The sequence below is a fragment of the Borostomias antarcticus genome, assembly GCF_949987555.1.
Source record: "Borostomias antarcticus genome assembly, chromosome: 5".
Taxonomy (NCBI): domain Eukaryota; kingdom Metazoa; phylum Chordata; class Actinopteri; order Stomiiformes; family Stomiidae; genus Borostomias; species Borostomias antarcticus.
Window position 1 is genome coordinate 12082245 of NC_140238.1, and position 20025 is coordinate 12102269.

Below are 20025 nucleotides of genomic sequence, written 5' to 3' on the forward strand. Positions count from 1 at the left end.
ACCCCGCCCACCCTCTTCTGCCCGACTCTGTCCTCACCCCCCTAGCTGACCGCCTGTCAGGTAGACACTCCTCCTCCTCCGCCCTGGAGACCCAGAGCGGAGACCTCACACGCCTGTCTCACCAGTCTGCACCCCCCATCTAAACACCTGTCTTATCTGCCTACACACCTGTCTATCTTCCTACACACCTGTCTATCTGCCTATACACCTGTCTATCTGCCTACACACCTGTCTATCTGCCTACACACCTGTCTATCTGCCTACACCTGTCTATCTGCACCCCTGTCTGCGCACCTGAGTTTCTGCACCTGTTGCTGCCTGTCAGTTAGGCCTGTGTCTGCACCTGATGACCTGCACCCCCGTGTCCCATCTGTCTGCCTATGCTTGCCGATGCTTGCTGCCACTCCTTACTTGGACTACAGTGGAGTCGTGTTACCTGTTTTCTTTGTTGTTTTTTTATGGTTGTTGTTGTTGTTTTTACCCTCTCTCAGCCGAACAGTGGTGCGTGTGTCTGGGAGCTCTTCCCTACCAGGGTTCACGGAGCTGAGAGAACCTCTGTCAACCTCTGACATGGTTTTGTGGGCGTGGCTTAATCTGTTGAGAGCTAAAGGAAGAACACCACAGGGTGGATGATGTGTGGTGTTAGAATCCATATCCATGCACGCATGTGCGTTTTTAACATGAACCTGTATTAAAGGATGGGTCCAGTATTTACAGTAGCATTATAAGACATGTTATAAGGTTATTTACGATCATATGTCAGAACATCAACGGACACCAATGACCACTTGGTGAATTTCCTGTCTTTGAAAACGAGTTTTATGGTGTTTTTTGAGCGATTTTCTAGATGCACCTAGAGATCCATTGTGTACGTTAGCGGCGACGTGTCATATCTCGAGAGTGCAAAGTTTGTTGAAATTTGGATATGGGCCGTTGTATATGATTGTAAATAACCTCATAATGTGATATATACTGAACCCATCCTTTAAAAGACAAGATTCAAGAACAGAGACCTAGTGTGGGCTCATTTGGGTGTATTTGTGGGATGTCAGCCCAGTGAATAGGACCTTGGGGCTCCTGGGTTGGTGACCTCACCCCAGCTGTTCAGGACAGAGATCACCAACACAGATGGAACCTGACCCGCCACATGGTTTTGTTCCACGAAACCATCTGGGAAAGCTCCATTGGAAAACGTCTGGAAAAGGGCAGGCACTTTCAAAAATACTCAGCAGTTGATTGAATGAACCATCTGTTTATCACCGTCTATCGCGGGCTAACTTCGGCCAATCAGATCAACAACCATATATCACTTCTCGCTGTCGTCAGACCTAAACCACGCCCGTAGCTGCCTCATAGGACGCTAATTGGCTCAAACGGTTTTAGATATTGAGCTTCCCCAGACTGATGTGTGAGAGAAAACTGTGAGCTCGTGAGATCACGATGGTCTCACGAGGCTACTGAAGCAGCCTATCTGATCAACATCCTGTCTCTCTCTCTCTCTCTCTCTCTCTCTCTCTCTCTCTCTCTCTCTCTCTCTCTCTCTCTCTCTCCCTCACTCACTCTCTCCCTCTCTCTTTCTCTCCCTCACTCCCTCCCTCTCTCACTCTCTCCCTCACTCTCCCTCTCTCGCTCTCTGAGGATGCTGAAGCATATTGACCATGAGGTGGATTTGAGACTGTTTTGTTCTGTTTTGTTGTCTTCTGTTGTGAAAATTGTTTTCTTTCAATCTATTCATTCACAGATGTTGTTTGTGCATGTGAATGAGCACTCCTCAGCCCCACAATCCATCCATCTTTGTGTGCGTATGTGTGTGCGTATGTGTATGTGTGCGCGTGTGTTTGTCTCTTTATCAACCCTCTGTCTCCGCTCCCTCCTGGCAGACTTGGAGGACCCTCCCATGGCCATGACGCCCCGCCCCCCCCGAATCCGCCACGCCTCCCAAAGCGAGGAGGCCCCGCCCTCCGACGTCTTCTCCGCGTCGGGCGACCTGCCGGCCTCAGCCCCGTCCCTCCCCCGCAGCAGCAGTGCCTCCGACATCATGGAGCCCTTCATCGCCGATAGGGTCAAAGGTGACCTCCCCGTCCCCGACAGCCAATCACCATCTGCTTCCTCCTCCCCCTCCACCACCACTGCCCCCCCACCCCCCGGCTCCCCCCGGAGCCCCCCCCCACCACCCCCCCCCGCCCCCCCCTCGGCCCCGGGCAGCAGGGTCAACTCCCTGGAGGGCGGGGACAGCATATACGACCACCTGTGGCAGGTCTCTGATTGGTCTAGGGCCGACTCGCCACTCGCCCAGTCCTCAGAGAGAGACAGAGAGGGGGGGGAGGAGGAGGAGGAGGAAGGGGATCTGTTCACCTCTCTCAGGGAGTACCTGAGAGGCCAAGGGGGGGAGGAGGCGGGAGAGGGCAGGGGGGAGGGGGGCGACTCTGGCGAGCCCAGAGAGGGCGGTGCAGGCTCTGTCCAATCAGGGGCGGCTGGTAGACAGGTAGAGGCAGGACAGGTGAGAGGCAATGCCCAGGTCCGGCTCCCGGCCGCCCAGGGCAGTCTGGACTCCGAGGAGGAGGCCGTCGACGCTGCAGAGGCCGAGCAGCGCAGCATCTACGAGTGCCTGGAGATGCAGTGTGACTGGCCGTCCACCAGGGGGGGCCGTGGTCCGGAGCGGCAGCCGCCCTCGCAGGGCTCGGCCGCTGGGGACGGGGGGACGGAGGAAGAGGAGGAGGAGCCCCGCCCAGCAAGGCCAGACGCCGCAGAGAGCGAGTGCGGGACGGGCCAGCCGCTGCCGCCGCCCCCCCAGCCCCAGGCCCAGCCCCAGGCCCAGAGCGGCCCCCAGCAGCAGCAGCACCCCTCCAGACCCAGGCTGGTCCGGGGCAGGCCCAAGAAGCGCCATGGAGGCGGGGTCCATGTCAGCTTCAGGCCGTCCACCGAGTCGGTGCAGTTCCACAACCCGCTGGACAGCAAGGAGGCCCACTGGAGGGCCAGGCTGCGCAGGCTCAGCCACTTCCACAGCCACAGCCTCTCCTCCGGGGACCGGCCTGGGGCCGGCGGGGCAGGGGCCGGAGTCGGGGGTGGAGAGGTCAACGCCGGGGTCGGGGGTGGAGGAGGAGGAGGGGCGAAGGCTAAAGAGGGCAAGGAGAGGTCAGTGTCAGCGTCATGGGAGGGGTCGAGCAGGGAGGCCCAGTCAGAGCCGGCCGCAGGTGCGTCCGGACCAGGGCGCGTCCGGCTTGGCCGCTCCTCCTTCTACACCCGCGGCTCACGCTCCCGGTCTCAGGAGTCGGGCTGTAGTCCCTCTCGCCAGCAGCAGGTGGCGCTGCTGGGCGGCGTCTATAAATCAGTGGTCCACGCCCTCTCCAAGCCGCGGACCCAAGGCTCCTCCCCCTCGAGGGCAGGGCGAGCAGCGGGCGACGCCCCCCTCAAGGATCTCTACACCCACGTTCTGGGATATTTTGGAAGGAAGACGCCAGGTGAGGATTTCGCTGAAGCTCCACCGGAACACAACAACAGCAACAAACAAATAAATAAATGTGGAGGAAGAGAAAACATTAGCAGTAACAACTATTTCTCCCTCCTTTCTCAGTTTTTTTTAACTGTTTGATTTTTTGCGGAATGCGGATTGATTGATTGATTGATTGAATTGAAGCCTTTTTTGTGTTTCCTTTTGAAAGTAGCCCCGCCCATCAAACCAAGAGGCCGTGGCACCCCACCCTCTCCTCTCCTGCCCTGGGATGCCCCTCTCCCTCCTTCTCCAGCTTTGGGACTAAACCTGCCCTGCCGCCCCCCCCCTTCCCCTGCCCCCCCCTTCTTCTCTTGGATGCTGCATGCGGCCCCATGCCTTCCTCCTGAGACATCAGCCTTCAGCCCTCTCTCTCTCTCTCAGCACACACACACACACACACACACACTCCAACAACAGAGCTTGTACACCATGTACAGACATACTGTAGTGTTGTAGTGAAGTCCACATATGCATCGTCATACAGAACCATGAGTGTGTGAGTCGGGGGAGAGATGCTCAGGTTGGTAGTACTAGTAGTCGTAGTAGTAGTAGTAATAGTAGTAGAACAAGTAGTAGTAGGTACTTTATCGATCCCGGGGGGAAATTGCACTGTTGCAGCATCAAAAGACAACAAAGTAACACTATCAGATGCTAATTTACAGTAGATACCAAATATCAGATACAAGTTTTCAGTCGATACAAAATATAACAGGTGTATATAACAGTAGGTATGTTTCTAGCATGCCTAGATTGTGCAAACATGTATAAGGTGTGCAAGAGTTGTAAAACGTAAATGTACTTGTCCTGTCCAGGTAGCATTAGAGCTGCCAGGACAGGCTGACCCCAAGGACAGTATTATCAGGGTTCTGTGGGGTGGAGATGAACAGGTTATCAGAGATGTACAGGTTATCAGGGATGTACAGGTTATTAGAGATATACAGGATATTAGAGATGTACCAGTTATCAGAGATGTGCAGGTGGTCAGTGTAGAGATATACAGGTTATCGGAGATGTACAGGTTATTAGAGATGTACAGGTAATCAGAGATGTACAGGTTATTAGAGATGTACAGGTAATCAGAGATGTACAGGTTATAAGAGATGTACAGGTAATCAGAGATGTACAGTACATCTCCCTCCATCAGGGGGCAGCAGAGCTCCTCTGGTGAGAGCTGATGATGTCTGTTCACTGACTCATCGCTGTGTCACCTGTTTCTCTCCACCGAGCTGCTGCAGCATCTCCAGGTCCAACTCTGTCCTAGCTACTCACCAGACCATGTGCCAGTAACCTGCACTAGTGGCTTTGTGTTGGCAGTAGACTAATAGTGAAACATGTTCTAGTTCACCCTGCTGGTCACGTTTAAAGGGCCGAATTTAAAACATACTCAAACGTTTTAGTGGAGGAGCTGACTAACGTTATAACAACAAAAAAGATGAGAGTGGACACGCTATACATTTAATAAAGAACCAACGTTTCACCACCCAGAACCCTCAGGGTCACTGTTCCAAGACGTTGGACTCTTTCATCTTTTCTAATGTATTCTCTAGTTCAACCAGACAAGATGGCAAGCTAAACTAAACCCACTGATCTGACATCCAGCACTATGGGAACCCACTGCTGTGGATGAGTGGGCTCGTACCAGGGGGTGGAGGAGGGATGGAGAAGGGAGCAAAGGAGGGATGGGATTTAGGATGGAGAGATGGATGAATGGGGGTATAGGGGAACTGATGGATGAATGAGGGAGTGAGGGAGCATTGGTGGATGAATGAATTTGTAGATAAAGAGGGGTGTGGACGAGGGATAGATGAGATGGATGGATGAGTGTGGCAGGAAAGGATGGGTGGGTGGGTAGATTTGTGGGAGTGCTCCCCTAGTTAACCCCCCGATGGCTCTCTTGTCTGTCTGTGCGTCTGGCCTAACGTGTCCCTGCGTGTAGCTAGCTGGACTAATCACTACTGACTGAGGGGTGCTGTTGGCCTGGACTTAACAAGGTGCTATCTCGTTTATATGTCTCTCTTTCTTTCTCTCTCTCTCTCTCTCTCTCTCTCTCTCTCTCTCGCTCTCATTTCTCTCTCTCATCTCTCTCTCTCACTCTGTCTCTCTCTGTCTCTCTCTCCCTCCAGACTGCATGCCGTGGGTAACGCCTGCATCGCTTTACTGGTTATAATCACTTGTGTTGGTTGGCTTTTCTTTAAGATTGGTTTTCTTTCAGTGGTCTTATCAGTTAACTCTGTGTTCTAGGGCTCGTTCTTAATCCAGCTAGACTAGTTACCTGGCTTTTCCTGGCCTACCTCTCCACCACAGAAACCATAGCTTTAGAGAGACTCGCTCTCAGCAACTAAAAACTGACACACATAGTTGCTCCACAACACACAGTAATCCCAGCCTGATAGAATAAGTTTGCTCTTGTCTCGTTTTACCTAATGAAAAGTGTCTCTTTGGATGTCCATGTGCTGCAGCAAAGCTGTTGTCTAGCATGACCATAGGCTGAAGTGTCTTTCTGTCTCTGCTACCAGCCAATAAGGAGGAGGGGAGTCACAAGGCCCGCCCTGTGTCGAGCGACGCAGGAAGTAGCAACCCCAACTTCACTGACCTGATGGACGAGTTCATTCAAGAGAGGCTACGTGCCCGAGGGAGCTCGGTGAGGCCGCACACACACACACACACACACACACATCTCTCTGTATGGGGTGTGGTTATGCAGCTGTGTATGAATGTGATTTCCTTCCCATCCCACAGGGTCGTCGTGGCAGCAGCCCCGGCAGTCTGGAGATCCCTAAGGACCTTCCAGAGCTGCTGGAGCGGCAGGGCACCACGCGGCCCGTGGACGACCCCGGCGTGCCCTCCGAGTGGACCTCCCCCGCTAGCGCCAGCGGCAGCGACGTCATCAGCTCTGACAGCCAGTCTGACTCCTTCAACGCCTTCCAGTACTCCAACTGCAAGTTTGACAGTAAGGAGGATGGACCCCTCCAATGCTTTACACTGTGGAGTCTGTATGATCGTACGTTAGAGGACGGTTAAAGGTGCAGTGTGTAGAATTGTGCGGCAGAATTTTGTGTAGACTTGGCAAAAATGGAATATAATATTCTCATAAGTATATATTTTAATTAGTGTATAATTCCATGAAAATAAGAATCATTTTTTTGTCTTGGAATGAACCCTTTATACCTACATAGGGAGCGGGTCCTTCCACCAATGGCGAGGCCGCCATTTTGCACCATGTGATTGTATTCAGTTGGTTGCAATCTGCAACCTCACCACTAGATGCCGCCAAAAATAACACACTGCACCTTTAAGTCCTACATACTGCAGATAAAACACCAGAGCACAGATTATGACTATCGTTTGACACAAAACCAAATTGGGGCGCACATACTGTAGGATTCAAGTCTATTTTTCTAGGCTGTCGCGCCGCAACTGCTAGAGCACAACTTTGTGGTGTGGCATGCTTTGGGCTAAACTGACGATTGTTAGATTTCAGTTTCGGTGCGGAGACGTGTGGAGGCGGCTCATTGGACCAGGACAGCCTAGGAGGAGGAGGGGGGGCGGTGGCCCAGAGTGCCGAGGAGCAGGAAGTGACGAGTCTGACCACACTGAACATCGACTCTGAGACCAGCAGCCTCAGCCAGCACGGCCTGTCTGCCGACACTGTCACCATCACGGGTTGGATACACACACACACACACACACACACACACACACACACACACACACAAACAGGTGGAAGGGGTAGTAAGTGATACACTGACTCTGTGTGTATGTGTGTGCATGCGTGCGTGCGTGCATGTGTGTAGGGTCGGAGAGTGCGTCTCCCTTGCACTCCCTGGGGGGCTCCAGGTCTCAGACCCCTTCCCCCGCCACCCTCACCACCGAACACAAGGACCTGCAGCTGGACGAGAAGCTGCACCACTCCGTACTACAGACACCTGATGACCTGGGTAACACACACACACGCCACTCCATACTACAGACACCTGACGCCCTGTGTAACACACACACACACACACACACACACACACACTCCCTCACCTCCCTCCTCTCTCCAGAGACCAGTGAGTTTCCTACGGAGGACTGCAGTGTGATGGCGGGCGGCTCGCTGACGGGCTGGCACGCCGATGTTGCCACGGTGATGTGGAGGCGGATGCTGGGTATCCTAGGAGACGTCAACTCCATCAAAGACCCGGAGATCCACGCTCAGGTGTTTGACTACCTGTGTGAACTCTGGCAGAACCTGGCCAAGGTAGGGAGGAGACACACACACACACACTTAAGCCTTGGTTATACTTTCCACATCTGCGAGTATGCGAGGGTCCGCTAGGGTCCACATGACCTAAATTTCATCATCGGAGGGTGTACACATAGGCCGATTTGTTTGTGACTACTACGCTACAATCTACTACACTACTGTGCATGTGTGGAACGCGTCCTCCTGAACGTAGTACAAACAGAACGACTATGCGTCCATGGTGTCCGTAGCTGTCCGCAGCTGTCCATGTTCGCTTGGGAGTATAACCAAGGCTTTACACACACACACACTCACACACACACACACATACACACACACACTCACTTAGCTAAGATGTTCAATGACCGGTGTGAGTTCTGGCAGAGCACACTCACACACACTCACATCCTTCATCCATCATAGGTTGATGACCATTATACAACTCATTGAATGGAGTCTCCCTCACTCTCTCTCTCTCTCTCTCTCTCTCTCTCTCTCTCTCTCACTTTCTCACACACTCTCTCTTTCTCTCTCTCTCTCTCTCTCTCTCACTCACTCTCTGATACACTCTTTCTCACACACTCTCTCTCTTTCTCTCTCTCTCTCTCTCTCTCTCTCTCACTGTCTGTCCCACCCTCTTTCCCTACCCTCCCAGATCAGAGATAATCTGGGTATCTCATTGGACAACCAGTCGTCTCCGCCCCCTCCGGTCTTGATACCGCCCCTGCGCATCCTGACGCCCTGGCTCTTCAAGGTAGGTCTGGCCGGGTCCCCGTGGTGACAGAACACGCCCCCTTAGAATGATCCCGTCCCAGAATGCAGAGGAGGACTGTCAAAGTTCTGAAGACTAAAGTATCGTTCATGTATGTGTCTTTGAGGGAGCGAGTGTGTGTGTGTATCGTGTGTGCATGTGTGTGTGTAGTGTGTGTATAGGGTGTGTGTATGTGTGTGTGTGTGTGTGTGCCTAACAGACCTGTCCTCCACCCAGGCCACCATGTTGACGGAGCGCTACAAGCAGGGGAAGCTGCACGCCTACAAGCTGATCTGCAGGATCATGAAGAGGAGACAGGACGTCTCGCCCAACTCCGACTTCCTCACGCACTTCTACAATATCATGCACTGTGGCCTGCTGCACGTCGACCAGGTGGGGCTGTGTGTGTATGTGTGGGGGGGTGGGAGAGAGAGAGAGTGTGTGTGTGTGTGTGTGTGTGTGTGTGTGTGTGTGTGTGTGTGTGTGTGTGTGTGTGTGTGTGTGTGTGTGTGTGTGTGTGTGTGTGTGTGTGTGTGTGTGTGTGTGTGTGTGTGTGTGTGTGTGTGTGAGAGAGAGAGAGAGAGATACTGTAGAGAGAGAACAATTATTTGTCATGACGGATCTGAATAATAAGACGAGAATGTATGTGCCTCTCTCCAGGACATAGTCAACACCATTGTGTGTGTGTGTGTGTTAAACCCTCTCCTCTCCTCTCTCTCTGTTTCTCCAGGACATAGTCAACACCATCATCAAGCACTGCTCTCCTCGGTTCTTCTCCATCGGCCTGCCAGGAGCCACCATGCTCATCCTGGACTTCATCATCGCCGCCAGCAGGGTCACTGCTTGCTCCTCGCTCAACGTACGACACACACACACACACACACACACGCACACACACAGAGTCACCCGTCTATACACACATCCTACTTCGCTCTACATGAGCTACTTTTACCGTGGTTGTGTTGATGGTTACAGCTGTTTTGTGGCTGGTCTGTTTCAACACTATAATCAGCCCTTTGTTTGTCCTGATTGGACGGGTCAGAGGATTTACACTGTTCACTCTCATTCCTCCCTCCTCCTGTGTGTGTATGTGTGTGTGTGTGTGTGTGTATGTATGCACGTGTGTGCACTACTGTGTGTGTGTGTGTGTGTGTGTGTGTGTGTGTGTGTGTATGTATGCGCGTGTGTGCACTTCTGTGTGTTGTGTGTGTGTGTGTGTGTGTGTGTGTGTGTGTGTGTATATGTGTGTGTGTGTGTGTGTGTGTGTTTCTTTCCCTCCCAGGCCCCCAGGGTGGAGGCCCAGATCTTGCTGGGGTCTCTGGTGTGTTTCCCCAACTTGTACGAGGAGCTTCCCGCCCTCCACCCCACCACTGCCGATGTGGTCATGACCAAGTTCAGAGACGTCAAGGTAACACACTCCCCCTCACATTAGGCCTGCCCCCTCCTCTAACACCCCGCCCCTAAGACCCGCCCCGGGCCTGGAAGGCAGCAGATTGTGATACATACAGTAGATGTTGAGCTACTTGACCTGATACCTGACTCATGTAATAAATGCCTCTCCTGTAGTTAATAAGAATCATCTCTGTAGATCTCTGTAGACCCACTGTAGATCTCTATAGACCCACTGTAGATTTATGTATATCTCTGTCTATCTCTGTAGATCCACTGTAGGTATTTTTCAACCTTTGTAGATCCACTCTAGATCTCTGTAGACCCTCTGTAGACCCACTCTAGACCCACTGGAGATCTCTGCATCTGTGTGCCCCTCTATCCTCCATCCATCCGTTAGTGCAGTGGTTCCCAAACTTTTTCAATCAGGCCCCTCTTGGGTAATTGGAAATATTTTCGGGCCCACCTAGATTGGTAGAATTAATTACAGGCTATTGTACAAACATGGCATTTCCTTTACTTTTAATAACAAAACACAAAGAACCAATTTTAGTTTTATATTTTATTCAAAAATGAACAATTTTGGCCAATGCGAAATAATTAGGCCTCAAACCCAAATAATAATAATTTAAATAATATATGAATCAAAATAAGCCTACTACTATTTGTACTAGCCTACAGGTTGCATCACTTTTCCTCTTCCTTTTTATATTCCTATTCCATAGGCTGCCCTATATTCCTATCAGTGACTTGTATGTGCTCTTTATGAAGACACAAAGAGCGTTTTTTTTCCAAATTAACTCTTTTCGCCCCACCTGCAGTACCTCCGCGCCCCACACTTTGGGAAACACTGCGTTAGTGTGTGCTTGCGTGTGTGGGTGCGCGTGTGTTCTCCCAGTGGGTGGTAGGAAGCAGGGCTATCTGGCTAATATCTGATCAGTCATTCTGCTGGTTTCCTCCGTGGTGATGCTGTCATTGTTGTTGTTGTTGTTGTTGTGGTGTGTAAGCGGCTAATGCCATGCGAGAGAGTGTCTTGTCTGACCTGGACGCTTCACCTGATGGCATCTGATAGACAGAGTCTGGCTCTGAATGAATAAACACTGCTTAACTTGGCCTGCAGGGATTCCGCTCTGTGTGTGTGACACAGAACCGCACACACACGCGCACACACGCGCACACACACACACACACACACTCCACACACACACACACACACACACACACACACACACACACACACACACACACACAGACACACAACCACGCTCCAACACACACACTCCATGTCTAACAAAATTACACACATCACACCTGTGCTTTTTCATGATTCATAGCAGCAGTTTATGCAGTGTTTATGTGTGCGTGTGTTCCTGTCTGTGTGTATTTTTCTGTTTGCGCGTGTGTGCATTTTTCTATTTGTGTGTGTGTATATTTTTCTGTTTGTGCGCGTGTGTGTGTGTGTGTGTGTCATTGCAGCAGCAGCATCTCAGTGTCCTTTTTTGTGTTTTAGGAGCACATCATCAAGCACATTCTAAATTCAGCCAGAGACGAGCCCTCGGCGCCTGCACGGTACGACCACACACACACACACACACACACCCCTCCCCCACAAAGACATACACACACACACAGACACACACACCCAAACCCACACACACACAAACACACATAAACACACACACACACTCTCTTACAGGGTAAATACAGTAGTTATTCTCTATTGTACAGTACCAGTTTACAGAGCAGTCTTCTTGTCAGACAGATCCACATAATGAGACTTCGGTCAGGGGGGGGTTGACTGAAAACATCCTGATTTCGGCCCCTGAGACATCTGTCATTTAACAATTATTATTCTGATCACAGACAATCAAAACAGTAGCCTGGGGGGGGGGGCAGTGGTTAAAGTGGTTATTGGGGTGTGAGGTTATTGGGGGGGGGGGGGGGGGGGGGTCTTAGGATGGGGTGTGTTTGAGTGTGTGCATGGGTGTGTGAGCGTAAAGATGCGGTGCATATAGATCAATGCGGACTGATAGGTCTGATGATAAGCGGACAGATTAGTGTCATCATCCCAAAAGGATTATCTACTGACTCTGCTGGATTAGAGAGGGAGCCCCCCCCCCCCCCTGCTAGTCTGGGAGTCACAGAGAGAGAATGAGACTTGTAGTGGGGGAGTTTAGAATGGGGGGGGTTGTCTATGTCTGATGGGGAGCAGAGGGGTGGGGGTGGGGGGGGGTTGTAGACCTTGATTCCTGCCCTCCAGACGTCCAGACATGCTGACCCCCCCTCCCCCATCTCCCTCAACGTCAATAATCTATGTAGCTTTGTGTGTGTTCAGGATGTAATATTATTAATGACATGACATCACATACCATACAGAATGATGGAGTACAGTGTTGAAAGATATTGCAGCTATTTGTCATGGCATATGTGATGTCCCCATCAATTGTCAAAAGGCAGATATTAAGTAAATGCAAATACTGAAGTGTGTGTGCGTGTGCGTGTGTGTGTGCGTGTGTGTGTATCAGGTGTGTGGCTCTGTGCAGTCTGGGTATCTGGCTGTCTGAGGAGTTGGTCCACGGAACCCAGCACCCCCAGATCAAAGAAGCTCTCAACGTCATCTGTGTCACACTCAAGGTACGACATGTCAGCAACATGCTCTCTAACAGGTTGTCTCCAATATGCTATCTACATACCTGTTGTCTCCAATATGCTATCTACATACCTGTTGTCTCCAATATGCTATCTACATACCTGTTGTCTCCAATATGCTACAGTATCTACATGCATGTTGTCTCCAACATGGGGAGGGCAGTGGTTGAAGTGGTATTTGGGGTGTGAGGGGATTTGGGGGCAGTGGGGGGGGCTTAGGATGGTGTGTGTGTGTACATGTCACAGTCTCCAACATGCTGTCTACATACTGTATATGTTGTCTCTAACATGCAATCTATGTACTCTACAAGTTGCACACCATCTCCATACAAGTTATCTCTAACATGCTGTCTTTAAACATTGTACAGTGAAAACATGTTGTCTACATGTGTTATTTTAGTGTCGGTTACATGATACATTCATATCACATCATTCATGCAATACATTCAAAACATGTGGGTCGCGTGTGTGCATGTGTGTGCGTGTGTGTGTGTATGAGATGCAGATATGTCTTTTATCCCTGGCCATGTGGATCTGTGTGTCCCTGGGCAGGTCATCTATTTCTCCCTGTAGCCTGAACATTGCCAACACTGCTGTCCTGCAGAGAACACACACACAAACACACAGCTGTGCTGAGAATCAGTCTGGCCTGTCAACATGTTTGGCTCTTCCACCTCGCTCCTCTCTTCTCCTCCTCTCCTTGAGAGCAGGTGTACTGTAGTGTTGTGGGAGTCCCTGGTGCTCCGATTGCTGTCTCTCTGCCACGGTCACACTCACACACTCACACCATACACACACACACACCCATCCACATCTTCATCTCAGCTCTGAACCAGACCTGGTACTAGAGGCCATTTGTCCATTGTGACATGTCACTCATTGTGTGCGTGTGTGTGTGTGTGTGTGTGTGTGTGTGTGTGTGTGTGTGTGTGTGTGTGTGTGTGTGTGTGTGTCTGGGGGGGTTCTGCAGTATCCCAATAAGACAGTGGCTCTGGTGGCCTCAGACATCCTGCACCTGCTCATCAACTACGTGGACCACCTGCAGAAGTTCCCCCCCGACATGCCAAAGAAGATCGTGGAGGTGAGATTCCGTCTGTCCATACCTACCTTAACTAGCCTAGCTATAACCTTAACTAGCCTAGCTATAACCTTAACTAGCCTAGCTATAACCTTAACTAGCCTAGCTATAACCTTAACTAGCCTAGCTATAACCTTAACTAGCCTAGCTATAACCTTAACTAGCCTAGCTATAACCTTAACTAGCCTAGCTATAACCTTAACTAGCCTAGCTATAACCTTCGCTAGCCTAGATATAACCTTCGCTAGCCTAGCTATAACCTTAACTAGCCTAGCTATAACCTTAACTAGCCTAGCTATAACCTTAACTAGCCTACTGTATCAGTACTGTTTCCTTTAATATTGTAGTTAATTACAGTTAGTTCATTACATTTCCTTTATGCAACCAAAATGTATCCAGGCTAATCATAGAGAACAGATACTTATTTACAATGATGGCTACTACAGTTAAACATGGTGTTATTAACTATGATGGTCCACTATAGTTAAACATGGTATTATTATCAATGATGGTCTACTACAGTTAAACATTGTGTTATTTACAACGATGGCTGCTACAGTTAAACATGGTGTTATTATCAATGATGGTCTACTCCAGTTAACACGCTGTTATTACTACAGTTAATCATGATGTTATTACTACAGTTAAACACGCTGTTATTACTACAGTTAAACATGCTGTTATTACTACAGTTAATCATGATGTTATTACTACAGTTAAACACGCTGTTATTACTACAGTTAATCATGATGTTATTAATACAGTTAAACATGATGTTATTACTACAGTTAAACTTGGTGTTATTAGTAGTGTTATTACTACAGTTAAACAGTGTTTTTTACAATGATGGCTGCTACAGTTAAACATGGTGTTATTATCAATGATGGTCTACTACAGTTAACACGCTGTTATTACTACAGTTAATCATGATGTTATTACTACAGTTAAACACGCTGTTATTACTACAGTTAAACATGCTGTTATTACTACAGTTAAACATGCTGTTATTACTACAGTTAATCATGCTGTTATTACTACAGTTAAACACGCTGTTATTACTACAGTTAAACATGCTGTTATTACTACAGTTAAACACGCTGTTATTACTACAGTTAATCATGATGTTATTACTACAGTTAAACACGCTGTTATTACTACAGTTAATCATGATGTTATTACTACAGTTAAACATGATGTTATTAATACAGTTAAACACGATGTTATTACTACAGTTAAACTTGGTGTTATTACTAGTGTTATTACTACAGTTAAACATTCTGTTATTACTACATTTAAACATGCTGTTAATACTACAGTTAAACACGCTGTTATTACTACAGTTAAACATGCTGTTATTACTACAGTTAATCATGATGTTATTACTACAGTTAAACACGCTGTTATTACTACAGTTAATCATGATGTTATTAATACAGTTAACCATGATGTTATTACTACAGTTAAACACGCTGTTATTAGTAGTGTTATTACTACAGTTAAACATGTTGTTATTACTACAGTTAAACACGCTGTTATTACTACAGTTAAATATGCTGTTATTTCTACAGTTAATCATGATGTTATTACTACAGTTAAACACGCTGTTATTACTACAGTTAATCATGATGTTATTACTACAGTTAAACATGCTGTTATTACTACAGTTAAACATGATGTTATTACTACAGTTAAACATGCTGTTATTACTACAGTTAAACATGCTGTTATTACTACAGTTAAACATGATGTTATTACTACAGTTAAACTTGGTGTTATTACTAGTGTTATTACTACAGTTAAACACGCTGTTATTACTACAGTTAAACATGATGTTATTAATACAGTTAAACATGATGTTATTACTACAGTTAAACTTGGTGTTATTAGTAGTGTTATTACTACAGTTAAACAGTGTTTTTTACAATGATGGCTGCTACAGTTAAACATGGTGTTATTATCAATGATGGTCTACTACAGTTAACACGCTGTTATTACTACAGTTAATCATGATGTTATTACTACAGTTAAACACGCTGTTATTACTACAGTTAAACATGCTGTTATTACTACAGTTAAACATGCTGTTATTACTACAGTTAATCATGCTGTTATTACTACAGTTAAACACGCTGTTATTACTACAGTTAAACATGCTGTTATTACTACAGTTAAACACGCTGTTATTACTACAGTTAATCATGATGTTATTACTACAGTTAAACACGCTGTTATTACTACAGTTAATCATGATGTTATTACTACAGTTAAACATGATGTTATTAATACAGTTAAACACGATGTTATTACTACAGTTAAACTTGGTGTTATTACTAGTGTTATTACTACAGTTAAACATTCTGTTATTACTATATTTAAACATGCTGTTAATACTACAGTTAAACACGCTGTTATTACTACAGTTAAACATGCTGTTATTACTACAGTTAATCATGATGTTATTACTACAGTTAAACACGCTGTTATTACTACAGTTAATCATGATGTTATTAATACAGTTAACCATGATGTTATTACTACAGTTAAACACACTGTTATTAGTAGTGTTATTACTACAGTTAAACATGCTGTTATTACTACAGTTAAACACGCTGTTATTACTACAGTTAAATATGCTGTTATTTCTACAGTTAATCATGATGTTATTACTACAGTTAAACACGCTGTTATTACTACAGTTAATCATGATGTTATTACTACAGTTAAACATGCTGTTATTACTACAGTTAAACATGATGTTATTACTACAGTTAAACATGCTGTTATTACTACAGTTAAACATGCTGTTATTACTACAGTTAAACATGATGTTATTACTACAGTTAAACTTGGTGTTATTACTAGTGTTATTACTACAGTTAAACACGCTGTTATTACTACAGTTAAACATGCTGTTATTACTACAGTTAAACATGCTGTTAATACTACAGTTAAATATGCCGTTAATACTACAGTTAAACATGATGTTATTACTACAGTTAAACATGCTGTTATTACTACAGTTAATCATGATGTTATTACTACAGTTAAACATGCTGTTATTACTACAGTTAAACATGCTGGTATTACTACAGTTAAACATGATGTTATTACTAGTGTTATTACTACAGTTAAACATGATGTTATTACTACAGTTAAACATGGTGTTATTACTACAGTTAAACATGGTGTTATTACTACAGTTAATCATGATGTTATTACTACAGTTAAACATGCTGTTATTACTACAGTTAAACATGGTGTTATTACTACAGTTAAACATGGTGTTGTTTTCCAGATCCTGATCGCCACCATTACCTACCTGCTGCCCACCACTGAGTCCTCACCGCACGAACTGGACAAAAGGGTGCGAGTATGTGTGTGTGTGTGTGCGTGCGTGCGTGCGTGTTTGTGTGTGTGTGTTTCTGTGTGTGTGTGTGTTTCACCAGCTGACCTCCCCCCTGTGTGTCTCAGCTGGTGGTGTCTCTCCTGCTGTGTCTGCTGGACTGGGTGATGGCGCTGCCCCCCCAGACACTGCTGCAGCCCGCACACACACTCAGCCCTGACCAGGACCATGCCACCAAGTCTGTCCTCAGCTGCATTTACAAGGTACTAGACGTGCGTGCGTGCGTGTGTGTGTGTGTATGTGTCTGTGTTTGTCCAGGTGTTTTTGGCAAGAGTATGTTGCTAATGGATCCATAATAGCTCTATCACCAGTCATCAATGCAGAGTAGGTCACACGCACGTACACACACACACACACACACACACACACACACACACTCACTCACTCACTCACTCACTCACTCACTCACTCACTCATGTTACTCTCAACAATACCCTGCTCTATTAAAGATCCTCCTAATTCAACGTTCGCTCTTCCACCTCAGAACTCCACAAAAGCTCCTCCTGTCACCCTCGCTCTCTCTCTCTCTCTGTCCCTCTCTTGCTCTCTCAGTCGCTCTCTCTCTCTCTCTCTCTCTCTCTCTCCCTGTCTCTCTCTCGATCTCTCTCTCTCTGTTCCTCTCTCTCTTTGCCTCTCTCTGTCCCTCTCTCTCTCTCTGTCTCCAAGGTAACACCTCATGTCGCAGCTACATATTAATTGATTTGATTAGTTCTCCCAGATCTGTGATGGGTGTTATTCCCTGTGAGAAACGACAGAGACCCGCTGTATATACAGTCAGTCCCTCCAGAAAAACACGGGCAAAAATCCTTGATTATGCGGGCAAAAATCCTTGATTATGCAGTGGAATATGCGGGGTTTTTATGTGATTTTATGCGTTGAAAATGCGGGGATTTTCTGAAGTTGCGGGAACTTGCGAATATTGTGAGAATATTCGAAAAATGCAAGAACCTGTCCTGTATTTTCGTGCACACCCCACTCTAATGCATGTAGCCTACACTACACACACTACGTCTTCACATGCTTGGAATTATACGAGAAATAACAAAACCATAGCCTATGCGAGAGCGAGATCTTAATATAATCGATGCAGCTGTGCTTTAGCCTACTCTTATTGGCTATTTATTTCCTTCATTCATGATGAGAATAGCAGAGGACTTTGAACTTGATGCTCATGAAATGAGATGTCTGACACTCATAATCTCATGGGGGAGGACCACCAGACCCCTGCTTGATTTGTGTTCCGTGAGCATGGGACTGCTGGCAAGGTGTCCCTTATTTTTCCCCATTGAAGGTGGCAACCCTACAAACGAGGTGAAAAACATTAAAACTTGAAGCAGAAAAATGCGGGAAGTATGAAATCAAGCGAGCCCCGCATATTCCACATTTTTTGCGCGGAGTTCAGTGATTATCGCGGTAAAAATGCACTCTTTATAAAATTATGTGACCCTTGCATAATCTGCGCCTTTTGCCTGATTATGCAATGAATTATGCGATCGCATAATCACGTTTTTCTGGAGGGACTGTCTATCTCTGTCTATCTCCACCACGTTTCTGCCTGTCCCTCTGACTCAAACTCTCTCATTCACTATATCCTCTCTATCCATCTCTTCCTCTATCTGTCTATCTCTCCTACCCTCTCTCTCTCTCTCTCTCTCTCTGTCTCTCACTCTCTGCTGGTGTCCCACGCTCTTCTCTCACTCCTCCAGGTGCTGCATGGGTGTGTGTACGGGGCGCAGACCCTGAGCAGCGCCAGGTACTTCCCCCTCAACCTGTCGGACCTGTCCAGCCCGCACTATGACCCCTTCCTGCCCCTGGAGAGCCTGAAGGAGCCCGAGCCCCTCCACTCCCCCGACTCCGAACGCTCCTCCAAGCTGCAGCCCGTTACCGAGGGTGAAGACCACACACACACACACACACACACACACACATCAGAATTAGAGTCCGTTTATAGCCATTGTAGTTTTTGTACATACTAGGAATTGGCTTTAGGACATGGTGCATAACATTGAGACAAATGTGCAGGGTGCAGGGACGACAGGACAGTGTAAAGACAGGACAGTGTAAAGACAGGTCAGTGTAAAGAGAGGTCAGTATAAAGACAGGACAGTATAAAGACAGGTCAGTGTAAAGACAGGTCAGTGTAAAGACAGGACAGTGTAAAGGGCAAGTACAAAATGCTAGTGCAAAAAAAAACAAGAAAGGGATAAGCTAAGAGAGAAGGGAAATATGCAAAAGTAGTGCAGTCAGTGTACTGTATATACAGTTAGTATAATGTGTAATGTGTGTGTATGTCAGAATCAGAATACACTTTATTGTCTCACAATGTGAGAAATTTGTCTTGGGCACACACATGCTGTAGTATATGTGTTTGCGGCGTGATGTGCAAGTGTGTGCGTGTGTATGCGTGTGTGTGTGTGTGTGTGTGTGTGTGTGTGTGTGTGTGTGTGTGTGTGTGTGTGTGTGGCATGATATGTGAGTGCAGTGCGTCCTATACAGAACTTTCAGGTCATGTGCTTGTGGGGGGGGGGGGGCAGAGGGGAACACAAGCCTTGTTGAAGAGGCTGATGGCCGTGGGGAAGAAGCTGCCTCTGTGGCGTGCAGACGTCCTGATGGACTGCAGCCTCCTGCCTGAGGGAAGTGACAGGAAGAGACTATGGCCGGGGTGGGAGGGGTCAGCCGCAATCTTCCTGGCCCGCTTCAGGGTCCTGGAGTTGTGCAGGACCAGGAGGAAGGGCAGGCTGCAGCCAATCACCTTCTCAGCAGATCAGACGACGTGCTGCAGTCTGGCCCTGTCCTTGGCTGTAGCAGCGGGTTACCAGATGGTGATGGAGGAGGTGAGGATGGACTCAATGATGGATGTGAAGAAGAGTACCATCATATCCTTTGGTAGTCTGAATTTCTTTTCAGCTGCCTCAGGAAGTACCGCCTCTGCTGTGCCTCTTCCTCGCGAGGGAGCTGGTGTTTAGTTCCCATTTGAGATCCTTGGAGATAGTGGTGCCCAGGAAGCATAAGGATACACACACAAACATGCACGCAT

The 20025-nt window shown here is 47.4% G+C and overlaps 1 protein-coding gene across 1 annotated transcript in view; it reads left to right on the top strand.

The window, feature by feature from the left end:
- Positions 1 to 20025, top strand: part of ralgapa1 (Ral GTPase activating protein catalytic subunit alpha 1) — a 96396-nt gene that overhangs the window by 35083 nt on the left and 41288 nt on the right. Inside the window, exons 17-32 of the mRNA XM_084438314.1 lie at positions 1881 to 2069; positions 6010 to 6134; positions 6233 to 6443; positions 6968 to 7156; positions 7288 to 7431; positions 7540 to 7733; positions 8374 to 8472; positions 8707 to 8862; positions 9200 to 9328; positions 9752 to 9877; positions 11369 to 11427; positions 12384 to 12492; positions 13478 to 13588; positions 16881 to 16949; positions 17057 to 17191; positions 18695 to 18878. Coding sequence (XP_084294440.1) covers positions 1881 to 2069; positions 6010 to 6134; positions 6233 to 6443; positions 6968 to 7156; positions 7288 to 7431; positions 7540 to 7733; positions 8374 to 8472; positions 8707 to 8862; positions 9200 to 9328; positions 9752 to 9877; positions 11369 to 11427; positions 12384 to 12492; positions 13478 to 13588; positions 16881 to 16949; positions 17057 to 17191; positions 18695 to 18878 — 2229 coding nt within the window. The remainder of the gene's footprint in view (positions 1 to 1880; positions 2070 to 6009; positions 6135 to 6232; positions 6444 to 6967; positions 7157 to 7287; positions 7432 to 7539; positions 7734 to 8373; positions 8473 to 8706; positions 8863 to 9199; positions 9329 to 9751; positions 9878 to 11368; positions 11428 to 12383; positions 12493 to 13477; positions 13589 to 16880; positions 16950 to 17056; positions 17192 to 18694; positions 18879 to 20025) is intronic.